This window comes from Cinclus cinclus, chromosome Z, assembly GCF_963662255.1.
Source record: "Cinclus cinclus chromosome Z, bCinCin1.1, whole genome shotgun sequence".
Lineage (NCBI taxonomy): Eukaryota > Metazoa > Chordata > Aves > Passeriformes > Cinclidae > Cinclus > Cinclus cinclus.
The window spans coordinates 13451510-13468458 of NC_085084.1; the positions used below are offsets into that span (position 1 = coordinate 13451510).

Genomic DNA, 16949 nt, shown 5'->3' on the forward strand with positions numbered 1-16949 from the left:
AAGTCTAGAGACCACCATGTCAGCTCTACCACAATCCCTAAAGACTGCTGAGTCCTGGAATAGGATACCTGACAGCCGGTCAAATACTTCATTATGAAGAGCAACCTAAAATTTGGTTTTCCTTTTCTGAAACAGTGTTCTGTCTGTGGAGGATACAAAACCAGTGTAAAGATGAACCTTGGTTGATTGTAATCTAAAAATGCAAAGCCATTATTACATGAATGCCATATATATATGGCATTCCCTTTTTACTACACTGGCCAAATCCATTGTTTTATAAGAGGATGTATCTGTTCTTCAGTCTGCAGATTTTATCACATAATCGTAATTTCTCTTAATTTATTTACGTAGGTAGAAATATTTAATGAAGTTAATTGTAACACTAATGAGACAGGATTATTTCTGAAATGCAAAAGCTTTACTAATGTCTAATTAATATCTGATTTGCTGTTTGTACTTAAAGAATCAAAAAATAGTCACTGAAGTGTCCTAGTGGAATTACTATTTGATTTTCTACAAGAAGCAGAAAAATTACCAGTAGTAAGTCAGTGTAATATAATTTTAGAAAAAGAAAGTATTCACTGTTGGGAAATACGGAAGTTTTTCTTGGAATATATTACTGTCTTCTGTTACATACACTTAGATTTCCCTTTCATCATGATTTCATCATGATTTCATCAGTTGTTGGCATCTACCTCAAAGGAGTTTTGTCCCCTCAATATATCTAATTTCAAGATCATTAAAAAGACATATTACATTATATTCTAATTTTTCATTTGCCAAGTCATTCTACAGCACTCCTTTGCAATGACAATCTCACTGTTACCTTCTGGAAAAGAACTGGAGATTAGTTGAGGGGTTTTAACTGGCCCAATTCCTAATTAATGCAGCAAATGATGGTACTGGGTTGGTGCAGAACACACCTGGAGTGCTGCATCCAACTCCAGAATCCTCAGTACGTACCAGGAAGATTTGTTGGGAGTGAGTTCAGTGAAGGGCCACAAAATGGTTAAGGGGCTGAAGCACCTCTTCTATTTGGAAAGGCTCAGAGAGTTGAGGTTGTTTGTCCTCAAGAAGCCCCCAGGGAGACCTTATTGAGGCTTTTCAGTATGTGTAGGGGATGAATAAGGTGGGGACAAACTTTTGAGCAGGTCTTGTTGTTACAGGACAAGAAGAAATGCTTTTAAACTGAAAAGAGGCTTGATTCAGACTAGAGTTAAGGAAGATATTGTTTACAATGAGAGTGGTGAAACCCTGGACCAAGTGGTCTAGAGCAGACAGGTAGGTGCCCCATCCCTGGGAACAATCAAAGTCAGGACAAACAGAGCTCTGAGTAACCTGATCTAGCTGAAGATGTCCCTGCTCCTTGAAGGCAGATTGGACTAGAAGACTTTCAAAAAGCTTCTTCCAACTCAAACCATTACAGAATTCTGTGATAAGGGAAAAATCTGCTACAAAATGCCACTACTTTATTGCTATACTCACTGGGACTTTTTTCCATTTTTATTCTAGGTCTGATGCATTCTGAACTACTGAACAGTCATTACTGAGTGATGAATGAAACTAAGTGTGATGCAGCCTCATCATGCAAAACATATTCTTGATTCCTGCTGAAGCAACACATATTTCCCAGGGATTTTTGCTGCTGATGAATAAAATTTAAACTAAAACTAATATAACATTCACCCCTGTAAGTACAGGTTTCAATTACCATTAAGCAAACGAAACATCAACCAACATGTTCAAAATTTACACCATAATTAACAGTTAGAATAACACTAATGCTAGCAGGATCTACTGGAATTCTTTATCACTGAATAGCAACTTCATATTTCAAAAAACCCTGAAAAAAAAAAATCCAATAGGACTATTTGCTCATGTTTACATGAAACTAATTAATACTCCAGAGGCAGGTGACACAAAGAGATACTGCTATTCCCTCTCATTCATTGTGATTCAGTTCATGTTCTAATTTACCCAAGAACAGGCTCCTTGAAAACAGCAAAACTTATTCTTGATTTTTACCAAGTTAAAGGTATAAGGATTGCTCATATAAGAGCTTTTTCAGGTAATTAATTAAAGGGACCACAGTGGTAAATTCTGAATTATTTAAGAACTAACTTAAACCTCCAGTCAAACTCTGAATATGAAAACAGCATGATGATTCCTATTATTTTGCAACCAAGTAGCATCTTATTGATTCTTGGTCACTGTGTGCTTGTACATTTTATGGGTAACCATGCAGACATCAGTAACTTAACCTGCTCCCACTGTCTAACTGTTGTGTTATCTTATATGTCTAACAAAATCTTTCTGTTCACTAAGTTTAGCAACTAAATACCACCTTACCCATAATAACATTCTCATCTAATTTCTCTAAGCTTTAAGTCCACGGTGCTGGCTTTAAAAGCCCCAGGTTACTCATGGCTAGTACAATTTTGCTCCTCTTTGCCCTCTCATGAACACAATCGTCCTACCAGTAATAATGCCAGGCTCCTGGCATTATTTCCCTATCCTCTGAAAACAGCCCACCAAAGATATGCTTGCCAGCATTTTACATGCTGATATCATGAGTTCTGTTCATCTTGATACAGTAAAGATAAGACTTTGTCCTCTGTCATACCGCTACACTCTGTGTGTGGTTAGATGCGTAAAATGTCAATGTCTGGAATAATGTTTCCCCAGGTATTCTGATCCTGGAGTAGAGTTGACAAGGCACGACACTACTGCATGCACTACTGCAAAATTGTGCTCAAGCAGAGTATTATCCTTAAGTAAAGGCAGCCTTACTTCTTATTGCAATGACACTGTAAATCCTTCCGTTTCTATCTCATGTAATCTTTAAGTTTCTGTGACCCATCAAACAGGATTCAAACCCCAAATAAGTCTACCTAAACACATTAAAATTAGAAAAACATGAGATACCATCTTAGTAGAAATTGATAAAGAAACATTAATGCAACAAAGTTGGCTAATGCCACACTTTACAGGAACACAAATTATTAATTCCATGATTTTTAGCATCACTGTGGGCCAGATGTCTTTTTCAGATCTCTGTTGTGATGGGAGACTCTGGAGAACTCACAAGAAAAATGGAACAAACTTTAGTACATCTATTTGAGATTATTATCAATCTTATATCTGCCCTCTATTACCTTAAGAGCTATTATCTTCTAGGATTAAGTATGATACCTATTCTATGGGATGTTTTTCAATTATGAGTCAAAAATTTCATTATGACAGCTCTTCACTAAAAACTCTTCATTTTATGCAATAATTCAGAATACAGAGTTTTTCCAGCTCTGCTGTCCATTTAACTTACATGTACTACTGTCATGCATAGACAATTCAACTCTCACATTTCATTGGAATTGTAATCTCTTTACTAATAGAAAAGCTCCACCTGATTTCTTTCATCATTTTTATTGATGAAAAGTCTGGCCTTCAGACTGTAGTTTCAATCTTTGCTTGCAATGTTTCCCTCTTTGTGACTACTCATTTCACAACTGCAGCAAACCCAATCATACCTCAGCTCTTTCTTCTCAGCCCTGGAAAGGCTGTAATAGTCTGGCTTCAACAGATTGTCTACCATCAATACACTCAACTGTTTAATAGTTGAATTAGAGCTTCATGATACCTCTCAACTATGGACTCATTCTGTACATCTTCCCACTTCTTTTTTGGTCTTACTCCCATTGTTTCATGCATTGTAGCATCACCAAAACAGAGCAAACTCTGAAGAGCAAATTCTGAAGCTAGAAAAAGCTCTTGATTCATGGTGTGGTGCTCTCATTGAGCCCTGCCAAAGGTCAACCACAAACAGTACATCAGCTGGGGAGACCAGGAACCCCTGTAAATAGATTTCATTCAGTTGGCTTTGACCTCTGCTTTAAATCCACAGACTTCTTCCACTTCTATATTTTCCCATTAGGACATGCAGAGCCAAGAAAGATGATGTGAATAAAGCTATGTTCTAGATTTCTCCATTACAATCTATGTGAAGGAAATTACATCCTTTCTTGTGCATCTCTTCCTAAAACTGTTCAATATTTTTCTTTGCTAAATGACATGTATAGGTAAGGATGTGGATGACAATTGACAAAACTGTGTTATACTGCATATCCTTTTCATCTAAATACAGATGATATGAGGTTAATAGAGACTAATGCTGGGGAAAGTGTCAAAATGTACAATCCACATGTTTCAGTTTATCATAGAATCACAAAAGGATGACAAACACCTCAAAGATCATGTCCAGGCTTTGATCAACCCCCATCTTGTCAACTAGACCACAGCACTAAGTGCCACACCCAGTTATTATGCTCCTTGTTGCATCTACTCATATTGTTTGTAACAGTGTCAAGAGGCTCTTCCAGAAGAAGAAAATCAGACAAAAGATTTTCAAAGAAATTCATTAATTTAAATACACAAGAAGACTTTCTATTAGTTCTACATCTTTCATTGTGCATTCACACAATGAAATCAAACACTATCCATGAAAATAATTCAGAAATACCAAATTTCATAATTTCTTCCATTATATGCAGGCTATTTACATAACAAATTGCCACTCAATCAGAATTCCATCCTTTATAATTTTGTAAAGGAACAAAATAATGATTCATGTCTGAAGCAACACAGAACAGGTTAATTCCATGTACATGTAACAGGGAGAGCTTTTTCAGCATTAAGTGAATTACCATTAAATTGTTTGGATAGTAACAAATCTCAGTGTTTCTTTATTCCCAAATACCCACACTAACTAATCTGCAGCAAATACTGGTATTAGATACCACTCCACTCATAAATATAGTAGTGTGTGGTCCTTTCAAATTCTCACAGCAATGCAATGTGCCTTATTTAATATAAAACATTTTGTTTTAAAAGAACCAGCTTACATAGAGTAATTAAATTGCCAGGCTGCTTTAATAATCATTAAATGTTATACACACTGAGGACAAAGTGGTCTTTATGCTATGAATACATGTCCATTTATTGACCTGTCAGCCACATAAGTATTCCCAAAACCAGGCTCAGCAAAGAAGTCACAAAGTGAATGATACAAAATTTCTTGCCAGATCTAGGTATTAGACTGTCTGCTTCTCTTTAGATACAGAATCATAAACAGGTTTAGGTACCTTGCATAACTCTCACTAAAGCTTCTTAATATTGAAGTTATATGTAACAATGGTTCAGAAATTTAGAAATTCTTAACCAGCAGAAGCACAGATTGGAGACAAGACCTAAATGGCATAATAAATAAATTATAATCTTGATTTTCTGCTGTGTTTGGCATTAGAGTCTCTCACTTTTCTGGCTAGGCAGTCTGGGCTGCTTGCAAAAGGTGCAGATGGGGTACCTGGAAGCTGAGTGTAACACCACAGTTTATGGTGCTACATGCACACAAACTTGTGCATTTGTGTGTTAATCGCTCCACCTCTGTGCATATGCAAAGAACATGGCCTGATGCAGATGTGAACACTTTCCCTTCCTTTTATGTTTTTGCCTATTCTATGTGCAGTGGTTTTTTTTGAGTGGTGGGTCTTAGTACTCATGGGTACAGAGATTTGGGCCCTGATCACCTTTATACTAATCCTCACCATACACTGCTCAGCAGAGCTGCTGGTGCCCTCTAAGGGTTAAGCAGTTCAGCCTTATCAACAGAGGATTGAACACAGTTTTCTGTGTACATTCCTAGTCTTGTCCTCAAGAGGAACTTCAGACCTAAATACAGTTTTCCAAATTGCAGAAGTATTCCTGTATGATGCTCAATTTGTATAGTGTTCAAACTCTTTCACCAGTAACTTTAACCTCTCATAAATTATTTGTTAAGTAAAACCTGACAAATCCTTCACAAAGAACATTCATCATCCAATAATTTAAAAAAGCTTCACTCTGTTATTAACACGCCACATGCCTGGGGGCTTGTTGGCAAGACTGCTTTGCATGAACAGCATAAAAAAAAGCTAATGGGATCTTCACCAAACTTTTTTTGTAAAAGGAAACCAGAGGCAATCCAATTTTGCAGTCAATGAATAAGCTACTAATCATTGAAATTAAAGGATTCAAACAAAAGTGTGTCATGGGTGGGATACAAGAGGATATTATACTTAACTATAAACCAGTAATTAAATTGTGTTGACAGTTACCAATTATAGTGTATGCTATAAAGAAATGGCACCATTTTTCACACAGATCTTAAAATTAAGATCAGTGAAACTACCAAAAGGACCAGAGAAGAGTACTCTTTTTAATCCCATGTAAACCAAGTCCAGACAAAGACAAGAAAAAAAGCAAGAGAAACTTTCCTCTGAACATTGTACCATTCCACATTGCCCATTTTTATTTTTAAAGCTGATTGTTTTTCAGAAGGGATCTGCAGACATAAATCTTTTGTGTGTTGTTTTGCAGAGAAGCACAGCACAGTAATTAGTGCATTATCAAGCAGTCATTCAGGAATAATGGTGGACCTTGTGTTCCAAGAATAGCACATATTTAATAGCATGGTATCTTCTTCACTTTGTTTTAATGAGAAATAGAACCTTAGAAAACAGATAGGGTAATTCTTGTAATGCTATATGCCATTCAGGTGAATGTCCTCTGGTATGGTATTTCATATAAAAAATGCAAAGGCTTTTTCTTCAGACACATGCATGGGTTTTCTTACCTTTGGTTCCATTGAAATGAAGCTGTGGGTACCTCTACTTGAGAGAACTGACCTTTTAATTGTTTTACTATGGTAGAAGTGGTAGTAGTCCTTCAATGTTCCAATCTGTAAGAGCAGAAAAGAAAAAAAAAAGGAGTGGAAGACTTAATTTAATGAAACTGGTTTCCTGTTTTTCATTTTGGAAAGTCTATAAATTATGCAATTTCCTCTGTGCTGAAATGTTACTTGAACCCCCTGATCATCTTTCAAAAGAAGGACATATGATATGAAGTAGATGAAGTATCCTTGAGGCAGTAACTGCATAACCAAAGATTATAACTGAGCTGCTTACTCTGGCTGTATCTACCTCTTTAATGTTTAATTTATATGCAGTACTTTAGGTAATTCTATATCAATCTATATGCAAACTGTCCTCAAACGGCAAGTATAAAAATCATTAAATGGCTATAGGGTTATTAAAAAGCATTCCATCTAGTTTGCTTAAGGAAATTTACTGTAAAACACACTAGATTTGGTTATTTATATAATTAAATTATAAAAAAGACATTCACAGCATCAGACTATACAACAGGAAGAGTTTTCATGTTCTGTTAAATGAGACAAAAAGTAGAAGAAAGAAAGATGGAAATGGTAACTTCATAGGATAATAAGTCATTTGAGGTACAAAACCAATTCATGCAAAATTGCAAATTTCACAATAGCATAATAAAAATGCTTCTAACTCATCCCTTCAGCACACAATAGAAATATAAATACCGAAGTGAAATTGCCTTGACTATTCGAAAAAAAAAATCTTCCTTTCCAGAGTCATCAATATATCTGCTTTCATTTTTATTTTTTTACTTGAAACTTCAGTTTCACTCACCTACAAACTAATTAACATTCAGTCTCCTTGTCTTTGGGAGAATGCCTCTTCAACTCATTTGGAATTTGACCTACTAGTGCACTGCAAATTTTGTAAGATACTTAATAATTTAAAGTTCCTCAGTGATGAGCAAAAAAGGGACAATTAGCCTACTGCCATTTCAAATTAAAACTCAAAGTGACCTTATGAAATAGGCTTGGTTTTCCAAATAGAGTTGAATGATACCACCAAGGAGGATGGAGCAACACTTGAAAACTTCCACCTTAAAAAATCCCTCAGATTTCTTAATTTGTATCTATAAGAATACACATGCAAGAAACTTGAGAGGTCAGCAGTAAAGACTTGAAGAGAACTGGAAATAAGTCACTCACAAATTCCAAGAATATTTAGAATATTAGAAAACAAAAATCTTGAGAAAATATGAACATGGACTACAAAGAAAATATTGATATTGACAGAAAACAGCAACCATTTAAATGAATTTGCCTAACAAGGAAAACTGGATCTAGGATATTAATGCTGGTCTGTGTGGGTACTCCATCAAGATCTTCCTTTTGGGAGGAGTAACTCATGTCTAGCATACGAAAAAATACCAAAAACATTCAGTTAAATCAATTTAGTTTATCATAAATTAAATAGCAATTGCTTTTTCTAAGACTAATGAAAGTATATCAGAAGTAGAGTAATTTTGATGCTGCCTTCTCTCTGAAAGGCAATTCCAGCTGAAGTGGCACATCTCCACAGCACATTTGTAGTGACTGGGTTATATCTGGCTGGTGGCCAGTCAACAATGCTGTTCCTCAGGGCTCACTCCTAGGACCAGCTCTGTTCAATACATTTAACAACAATCCAGATATAGGATTTCACTGCTCCATTAACATGTTTAATGTTTTTGCTGATGATACCAAACTGGGAGGTGCTGTTGACCCTCTTGAGACACCAAAAGTCTTGCAGATGCATCTGGATAGATAAGAGCACCAGGCTATGATTAATGGGATGAAATTTAAAAAGTTGAAATGCTGAATTCTGCACTGGGGATTAAGTAACACCAGGCACAAGCATAAAACAGAAGTGAAGTGGCTGGAGACCAGCCCTGCAGAAAGCAACCTGTGGGAGCTGGCTAACATTAAGCTAAGTGTGACTCAGCCATGTATCTGGGCAGCCATGAGGCCAAACTGCATCCTGGAGTACCTCAGATACTGCATAACCAGCCAGACGAAGGAGGTGGTTATCTCACCATATTCAGCTTTGGTAAGCCTCATTTAGAGTACTCCGTGCAGGTCTGGGCCCCACAATTTAAGAAAGATGTGAAGGTCCTTGTACACATCCAGAGGATGCCAACAAAGCTGGGGAATACCCTGGAAGGCATGGCTTGTGAAGTGGGGGTGAGCACTTTAGCTTGGATAATAGTAGGTGTGAGGGGTAACCTCATTGCTCTCTACAGTTTCCTGAGAAGGGGACAAAGAGATGAAGGTGCTGATCTCTTCCTGCTAGGATTCCAAGATGTGTCAGATCAGTTCAGAACGGCACCAAAGAAGGTTCACACTGAACTTCAGGAGGTGTTTCTTTACCAAGAGGATAGTCAAACAGGCTTCACAGACCCTGGGGAGGTCTGTGAATGCCCCAAGCCTGTCAGTATTTATAAGACATTTGGACAATGCTCTTAATAGTGTGCTGTAAATGTTGGTTGGCCCTGAATTTGTCAACTAGATGACCATTGTAGGTCCCTTCCAATTCTATTCTATTCTATTCTATTCTATTCTATTCTATTCTATTCTATTCTATTCTATTCTATTCTATTCTATTCTATTCTATTCTATTCTATTCTATTCTATTCTATTCTCTTCCACTCTGTTCCACTCTGTTCCACTCCATTACTTTTGACTATAGAAACTAAAGTTTATTCTAATTTTAAGAGCCTCTAGCACAGTCCAGTAGCATCAGGTTGCTGTTGCACTCTTTTTACGTTACTATTATTTATAACAATCACAGAAATTTGGTGCCAGGCTTAGTGCAAATGCAAGTGATGGCATGCTTCCCTGAGACAGAAGGATGTAATCAGTTACTTTCTGGATGTTTCCTGGACTATCAGTAGCCTCAAATAAGATTGAAGTGCTAGCTGCTAGGAAGTGATTTAGTTTTACTTTGTGAGTCTTCAGAGACCTGTAAAGTACATATTCACCCTACCAGTAACCTATAAAGGTAACTGAACTTTTATAGACCTTGCTGCCTTCAGAGTGCATTAAAAGCCACTACTTTGTGTATCTACAAAAGCACACATTACTGAAAAGACTCAGCTCAGACAACTGGTTTGCAACTTCACAGAACTGTTTAAATAGAAAGACCATATTACAGGGAAAATAAGTATCTATCCTGTTTTGTCCTACAAAGGTCTCAATGTCACCCAGTCATCAGGGCTTTGTCTTGCACTAATTTAAGGTGTTTTTTTATTTAGTTATTTACTAATGATTAACTCTAGCTGACCACTCTGAGGGCATCCAGACTAGCAAATTTAGATTACCTAATTGCACTCCTGGAGGTTCTACAGTGTGGCAGAACTAGCCACCCATGGAAGATACTGGAGGCATCTGCATGCTTCCAGCTGAAGAGGTACAGCACAAGGCTTTGTGATCCTTGTCAGACATACTCCCTCTGAGAACTTGGGCTGAAGAGACAGAATTAAGTCCTTGGAATTATGTATAGTAATTGCAATGCAATGTCTTCTAAACACCATTAATTTTCAGATAATAACAGTGATTATTTATAATTGTGAAATCTACAGCTTTAGTTCATAACTGGCAAGGATTTAAAAGGAGCCCAAATCATTTAAGGGCAATTAAATTCAAACTCACTTAGACCTTCCAGTTCCTTCGACCACTAGGAAGAAGAATTAAACCATGTAACTATAGCACAATAAAACTTCTCGTTCAAGAATGAAATAATTCCCAGGAATTATTTTGGTTCCCTAGAACTAACAATCCTATAATTGTACAAAATTGTACAAAAAAGAGGCGTCCCTGAAAACCAAAGTATCCACATATTTACTTAAAAATTCATATTTATCAGGTCTAATTTTCTATTTTAAGTTGAGAAAATGTGTTAAAGATAACATGAAACAAGAACCAAATTTTCTAAGCTTGCTCTTGAAAAATATTTCTTCCATATGTTGTTTTATAGTCTAGGGCAATAGTAAGATAATTTAGGATGTAATTACTGAATAAATTCAACTACAAGTGCACTGTGTCCTCATGAGCTCTGTAAGGAAATACAAATGCTAAAGATGACTGTTAAACATACTTTAAATATATTTATATGGTCACCAAACTGACCTACCTGACTAAGCCCTGAAACTAAACTGACTGAAACTTCTATGTAGCTGAACAAGAGTAGGGAAGTCATTCCAGCTACTGGGCAGAAACCTAAGAGTTGTTTCTTAGTTTGTAAACAATTTTTTTGGGTTTTTTAAGAAGCAAATCCTATAAACATCTAGATGCAAAGTGCTCTTCTCCCAGAGGGCTGAATTGAAAACAATGTGCTACTGATTTGGTGAATTGGAGGATATATTGGTTAAGGGTCCCTGTTTCTCCTAGGCTTTAATGAATTTGCTCCTAAATGGATTTGAAAAGAAAGACATATCAGGTACAGATATAATTCTGAACTGAGTAAGACACTAGAAGAGACAAAGAAGCATAAATCTACTACCCCTGCGCAGAGCTGTATATAAATCGTTACACATAGGCACAAGACCATATTTCACATGAAGGTGAAGGTATGACCCTTCCCATTTCTCAGAACTGCAAAAGATTTCCAAAGTTTTAAAGTCCTTGGCAGAAGAAAATACCAAAAATTGAGAGATTGATTTATTAAGTTTACCATGATCATCTCATTTTAACAAAATCAACTCTGTTTCAAACTTCTAAATTTTTTTCAGATTGAGTAATTTTAATTTGTCTCTAAAATACCATTTCCAGTGTACACTGTATAATGTGACAACATTTTAAATATTTTCATAGTGTCCCAGTTAAAGAGAAAGGGGGTGGAATTTTTAGCATTGTTTATTTGATACCACCAACATTCATCACTGGGAGGGAGGCATAGCTTTGACAGGAAAAAGCCAGCCCAGAAACTGGGAATTCACCTCGGTCACAAAAGCAGAGTGGATTGTCCCCTTAAGCCATGGTGCACTTGGTCCCTTCTGCTGCCCACCAGTTATTTTCCTTCCTCCCACTTTTCCTCTGGAGTGCCACTATAGTGTTGAGTTGTGGCATTGAAGTGGACAGCTCCAAGCATGAGAGCTGGAGGCAGCAGTTCCAGCAAGTGCAAAGGACTAAGCTTAGCCAGCAGCTGCACAATTCCTTTCTACAGATGAACTAGCTTCCAGGTTTTGTTTTGGCCCTGCTTTCCACTCTTTTTGCTCTGGGTGGGAGGGTGGGGGAGAACACTATGCTGTGGAAGCTCTCCTCACCATATTGCCATTGTTTGGAGACCAATCCTGGTGCTATCTTTGAGAAGCATTTCTCTTTGTTCCTGGTGGTGAATGTTCTTCTGGGGGTAAGGCGCCTTCTTTTCTATTATTGATACTGCTGTGTTTATTGTGATTTTAGTAAATTGTTATTTTTATCGCATTATATCTCCTTATTGTTCCTCTAGTATCAGAAGGGGTTGGGAGAAACAGAGTGGCTTATTTGGAGCTTAGTTCCCTGTTGGTTGTTAAAACCAGCACACAGAGAGTCACTGAATCACAGAATGGCCTGGAAGACAAGCTGAGTGGTGCAGCTGACACAGCAGACAAATGGGATACTGTTAACAGAGACCAAGACAAGCTTGAAAAGTGAGCCCATTGGAATTTTAGGAGGTTTGCCAAGACCAGGTGCAAAGTACACTTCAAACATAAATCTAAAATCTCACAAGGTGAGCCCTTAGCCCTTAATTTTGACCCCTGTTGTTGTTATCCACAGATGTTAACTGGTTCAATACTACAGAAAACTGCCACTCCCCTTCCTTCTTGAGTCACTCCAGACAAGTGCTAAGCATCTTAAAACCAGGGCTCTGGTTCAGCATTTAGGGGCAAGAAAGCTCTGCAGAGGGTGTTAGCTGTTCGCTAATCCACCCAAATTAAAGCACCCATATCTGGAAAATTCATGGTCATTCCAGACCTGGAACTTAAACTTAACTTGTATTGCAAGAAACAAAACTGTATAGTGGAGTTTTAGTGGGAACTGGAATGGGGTTTTTTTCACTGTAAGATACTACAGAAGTGACCACACTTTCTCAGCCTCCAGCTCTCTTCTCCAAAACCCCTTTGTTGGGTCAGCACTGACTGACCTCCAGCATACTGAGGCTGGAGGACTAACCACCATAAGGACAGCTGCAGAGCTGCTCAGACACTTCAGCTGCAGATTGAGATGAGGGCTCTGTCTCTCCCAAACATAACATCAAGTTGAAAGGGTTTTTTTTCTTGTTTAACTAAAAGAAATTCAAATGCCCATATTGTAGAGATCTCTGTATGATAGAGGTAGGAACCTTGTTCTCAAGGTAGGAACAGCCTAAATTGCCAATTCATATCTGCTTCTCCCATATTCCCTTTTCTTCAGGTTTGTGTTAAATGGAACTGATGTCTGCAAAGTGTTGCTGCCCCTGAATAGTGACACACTGAACAAGTTGGGCTTGGTCTTAAATACAGCCCTTCTTCCTGAAGATTTTTTTTTAATCTCCTAGAAAGAAAAAAGCCTACACTGTAAGCAGGTGTTCTTGCCCAGTTTATTGAATCTTCAGTCTGGAGGACAGGATATTTCAACTGGAAAAATTAAGATCCCTTACTGAACCATCTGCATATGAAAAATAAAGAAAACTGCAAAACAGAGAGCAAAGTTTTAAAAGATCACATGGATATTTTAGCAGCAGAAACATCACAATTCCATAGAAATAAATCATGCTGCATGTCTTCAACATGGTGGGAATGCATTTACCATTTAACCACTGGCATTCCTTCTCATTCAGTTTAAATAGAGAGGAAAGCATATCACCTTACTGAATTAAAATACACCATTCGAGCTTTCATTCATATTTTTCATTTATGTTTCAGTTATTTGAATGGAAAAATTTTGTCTGGGCACTTTCCTTGAGCAAGTTTAAATTTCTAAATATCTAATGCAAAAAATTAATACCAGCCATTAAAATAAAGTAGCTCAGCCTTATGTTCTTTAAGATATTGTCACTGCTGTTGCTTACATGCTGCTGTATTTTGTTTTAAAAATAAGGTAACACATTAGTTCTTTCCCTTGAAAAATGAACTCCAGCCTTTTAATTTTCATATGTCTTTGTTAGTAGGATTAAAACACATTGATATTCTGAGGTCAGTTATATTTTTATATCATTCTAATTCAGTATCAAAATTTATATTTTTTACAGTTATGTTATTGTATTCCATATCTATCTCTGCCCAAAATTTGTTACTGTAAGACCCTACAGGCAGATATGCTGTGTGTGTGTCTAGGAATGCTGTCACAGGCATTTTTAAAATCCTCTCTCATGGGCAACTTCTGGTTCTTTGCCACGTGGTATTTGCTTCGTGGGCTGTTTGGTCTTTGCTCATGCAAAGGTTTTGTCTTCCTTTTTTGGATTCTCTTAATTTTGGGAGGTTTTGCACATCTCAGAGGGGCTGCATTTGGTGTTTTTGAGCTGCTTTTGTTCAAGCTCTGCAGGTGCCTCCTGGTCAAACCAGTTCAAGTCCATTGGCTTCCTGTTCCAGAGGGAAAGAGGTGACTGTCTGGAGGGTGCTACCTTGGAAGGGAAGGTGTGACATCATCTTCCCCTTGTCCTCCAGCCATGTGGCTGCCTCTAGCTGGCAAGGTCTTTCAGAAGGGCATTTCTGGCACTGGGGCCTCTCTTTGTTCCCTGGGGGTTGGGAGATTTAGCAGTTTGCTATCTAGCAGTTACTTTTCTTCCCTTGCCTGTTGGCATTAGGTTACTAAGCTGTTATTTTTTTCACTTGTATCTACTGGTATCTTGTTCCTTACTGGTGGAAAGAAATTAGTTGGAATCAAGGGGGATGTTACTCATTTCAGAGTGCCTACCTCTTTAAACCAAGACAGTTGGTATATTCAATTTTGGATTACCACTATAAAAGTAGTTTTTCTCATAGTTTTACTTATCCAGGCTTTCTACTGCATTACAGAATATAACAAGCATATTCAGTCTCAATTCTAATATAAAATTTAATTAAAACTAAAAGCTACATTTAGCTAAATGTGACTAAATTCCTAGTTACATTTATTTGAAACTATTGTTAAAAATCAAAGTTCTCCTTCTCTACACAGAGAAATGTTCTACTGAAAATATATAAAATACATTTAGCAACATAAATCAAATTATGTTTCCTCTGAGACTCCTAATTGATGCATAACTTTTAAAAGTTGAGGGGAACTGAAAGAAGTTTCCTACATCGCACTTTTTGCATAAAGGTTACTTTGTACAGTTGTGTTTTAAAACAAATATTGTCAAATGAAATTCTGTTTTTTGAAATTACAGTATTTTAGTGCTCTCTTAGTAAACTTATTTAACATATGGAATTACTTCGAAAAATAAAGAGAAAAAACCTAACAACCCAGCAATAAAAAGTTTTTTACATCATTAAAATAACCCAAAAAGTTTCTATCACAAACAAGTTTTAGTACAAAACAGCAGGTAAGATTAGTTTAGGTATTCAAAAGAATAAATTCAAACTGTATCATAGCCTTAATTTTAACACATGCTGGATCATACTAAGACTTATTAATTAAACCTACACTGCTATACACAAAGAACAATTCTTCCAAACATGACTGCGGCATCGTTTTCAGATTATATGTTTGTATAAATCTTGTTATTTAAATTAGGAACTCTCTGTTTTACTGAGTTCTGAAAAGTGGGAGAGGTTAACTGATTTTTTAAAAATAAAAATATACTTTGATAATATTTAAAATGGTGCTACGTCTAAAAGTGCAGGTAAAAAAGGAATACTGAAGCCAAATCATAAAAACAGAAATCCCAAGGACACCCATCAGGCTAATAAACCCAAGGAAAAGCTGCCTGAATAAAGACTGTGTGAAAATTATGCTACAGGAATCAGCAGCGAAGCCTTAAATGCCACAGGTTATAGGAGACCACAGTAAATACATATTCCTTGCAGAAGTTATGACAGAAGCAGGGCTTGAGCTTGACCCCTACTCTTCTCTTGCAGCTGCAGCTCTGAGAAGAAAATGCATCAGTCTTTATGGCAGGACAATATTTGAGCTGTATATTAGCACCCTTTGAACACCTGCTATGTGGTATCACTTCCCTAGAGGTGAGGCATACAAATATGCCCTCAGTGATGTTAAGAATAAATAAAAAGTGAGAAGCTGAAGATATCTGGACACTGTGCTGATTGTTCAAGCATTAAATTAAAATAAAAATGTCACTAATAGTACTTGAAAAATTTCTTTGAAGGTCAGGTCAGTCCTCTTCTCTAGGAAGATAAACAACGTGATAAACAGGTTGCGACTATTATAACAATATTCCAAAAACTAGCTAAAAATTAATGAACACAGGTCCATAATTATTGGACAGGCAGTGGTACAGGGGTTTATATGAAGTGTAGACTCCAACAGATATATTAGCCTAGAACATATGGGGGGAGATGTTGAAGAAAGCCATTTCCACATTTGTCTCCTGAAATGTTAAAATTCAAGTACAGTAATTTTAGGCATTAATACCTGCAACTGTGAGCTTTGCCTTGTGAGCACTACAGCAACTGGCAAGCTTATGCCCCTGTCAAATAAAATAATGCAACGTTATGCAGCAAACATGTGACCATATGGACTTGCAGTTCCAGGGCAGTTTTTCATAAAAATTCTCAAAAGGAAATCAATCTCTTCCTTCATTCTCACTTATCTTTTCTACAATTTATTTTCAATACAAAAGCCAGCATAATATAAACTGGTAGTTTATGCTCTTTTTTGTGAAGCCCAGAGTCACCACTTTTTTCTGCAAGTAAAAATGAGCGCAACAAGTGTATTTATACTATACCGAATGAATAAAAGTAGCCTCTTCAGTATTTAAAGTGATGTCAATTCAGTCATCATGCATTTGCAAGTTCAAGCCATAACACACATATTTTATGTGCAAAGAAGCTGCTAGGAAATACGGCAATATTTGTTTCAGTACCACCATCATAATTTTGATGAAGCCATCAGAAAGGAAACAAATACCTTTAACCTCTAATTTTGAGGCATCAACTAAATTGCCACTGCTTTCTGAAATTTTTTCCCTTTCCTAACTTGATAATCTGTAATTTAATAAATTGTATACTGCATCAACTGAAATGAGCTTTGTCTCTCTTTTGACTTTCAATCCTATTTCATGTTGTGTCACAAAACAAATATAAAATGAGGATGC

At 36.8% G+C, this 16949-nt stretch overlaps 1 protein-coding gene across 2 annotated transcripts in view; it reads right to left on the reverse strand.

Moving 5' to 3' along the window:
• PCSK5 (proprotein convertase subtilisin/kexin type 5) overlaps nt 1–16949 on the reverse strand; it is a 220905-nt gene that overhangs the window by 189705 nt on the left and 14251 nt on the right. For both annotated transcript variants that reach the window (XM_062512702.1, XM_062512703.1), the window contains exon 2: nt 6668–6772. In XM_062512702.1, coding sequence (XP_062368686.1) covers nt 6668–6772 — 105 coding nt within the window. The remainder of the gene's footprint in view (nt 1–6667; nt 6773–16949) is intronic.